General features: G+C 43.2%; 1 protein-coding gene across 1 annotated transcript; it reads right to left on the minus strand.

Moving 5' to 3' along the window:
* Positions 1-7: 7 nt before the first annotated feature.
* Positions 8-625, minus strand: LOC107735527 (brefeldin A-inhibited guanine nucleotide-exchange protein 3-like; the record flags this gene model as incomplete). Its single annotated transcript, XM_016547181.1, has 3 exons — positions 8-39; positions 185-364; positions 480-625. Coding segments are annotated over 3 exons (358 nt in total), but the record flags the coding sequence as incomplete, so codon positions are not given.
* Positions 626-835: the final 210 nt, after the last annotated feature.

Consider the following 835-nt stretch of genomic DNA (forward strand, 5'->3'; position numbering starts at 1 on the left):
TGAGCACATCTCCACCAGCTCTCCAATGGATGTTATCACCTGTACAAGAACAGACGGATGCACAGGACACCGCAATTAACTTCCAATAGAGTAAAAATATGTGGCACTGAGACAGGTTTGTTTGAACAAGGCTGTGTTTAAACCATCCTTCAGTTTGTCTCCATGATAAGTGAGAATGTCAGACCTGATCTTGGACGTCTTCATCACAGAGCTCCAGCTGCATGATGTGCTCAAAAGGCCTGAAGAGAGCTTCATTAAAATGAAAGTGTGGCAGCTCTGCCCAGCTGCTCAGAACCTCCATCAGAACATCATGGATGAAGGACACAGCCTTCTGGGATACATGTCGCTCCTTATGACAGGCTGCCTATGGGAACAAGAAAAAAGAAAACCGTTACAGTCGGCTGTAAGTCACAATACAGAAAAAAATCTGTTGCTACTTAAGGATGTATTAGCCTCATGATGGGTTTGTCTTTTCACACCTCCACCAGGTGGGGCGCTACTACACTCCAGGCTCTCATCATGTGCAGCAGCGGTCTGCTCTTGCTCTTCACAATGCGAAGCATGGCCTCTCCCAGCCTGAAGAGGTGAAGTGCACTACGCTTGTCCTGGGTTGACTTTGCCTCCCCTTTAATGAAAACCAAAAGAGGTGAAGGCAACAAGAAAAAAAGGGCTGTAAAACTCCTAAAAAAGTGCATTACTTTTAGAAAATATTGTTCATTGACTTCAGGAGGTCCAACTAAATATTATGTGAATATTCTGTGAGCTGAATAGTACTAAAATAATTTTATTTTAGTTTCCATATGAGACTAGCACTTTGTTCAACCCTAATACAAGA

Source organism: Sinocyclocheilus rhinocerous, unplaced genomic scaffold, assembly GCF_001515625.1.
Source record: "Sinocyclocheilus rhinocerous isolate Xijiao unplaced genomic scaffold, SAMN03320098_v1.1 C36118604, whole genome shotgun sequence".
Taxonomy (NCBI): Eukaryota; Metazoa; Chordata; class Actinopteri; order Cypriniformes; family Cyprinidae; genus Sinocyclocheilus; species Sinocyclocheilus rhinocerous.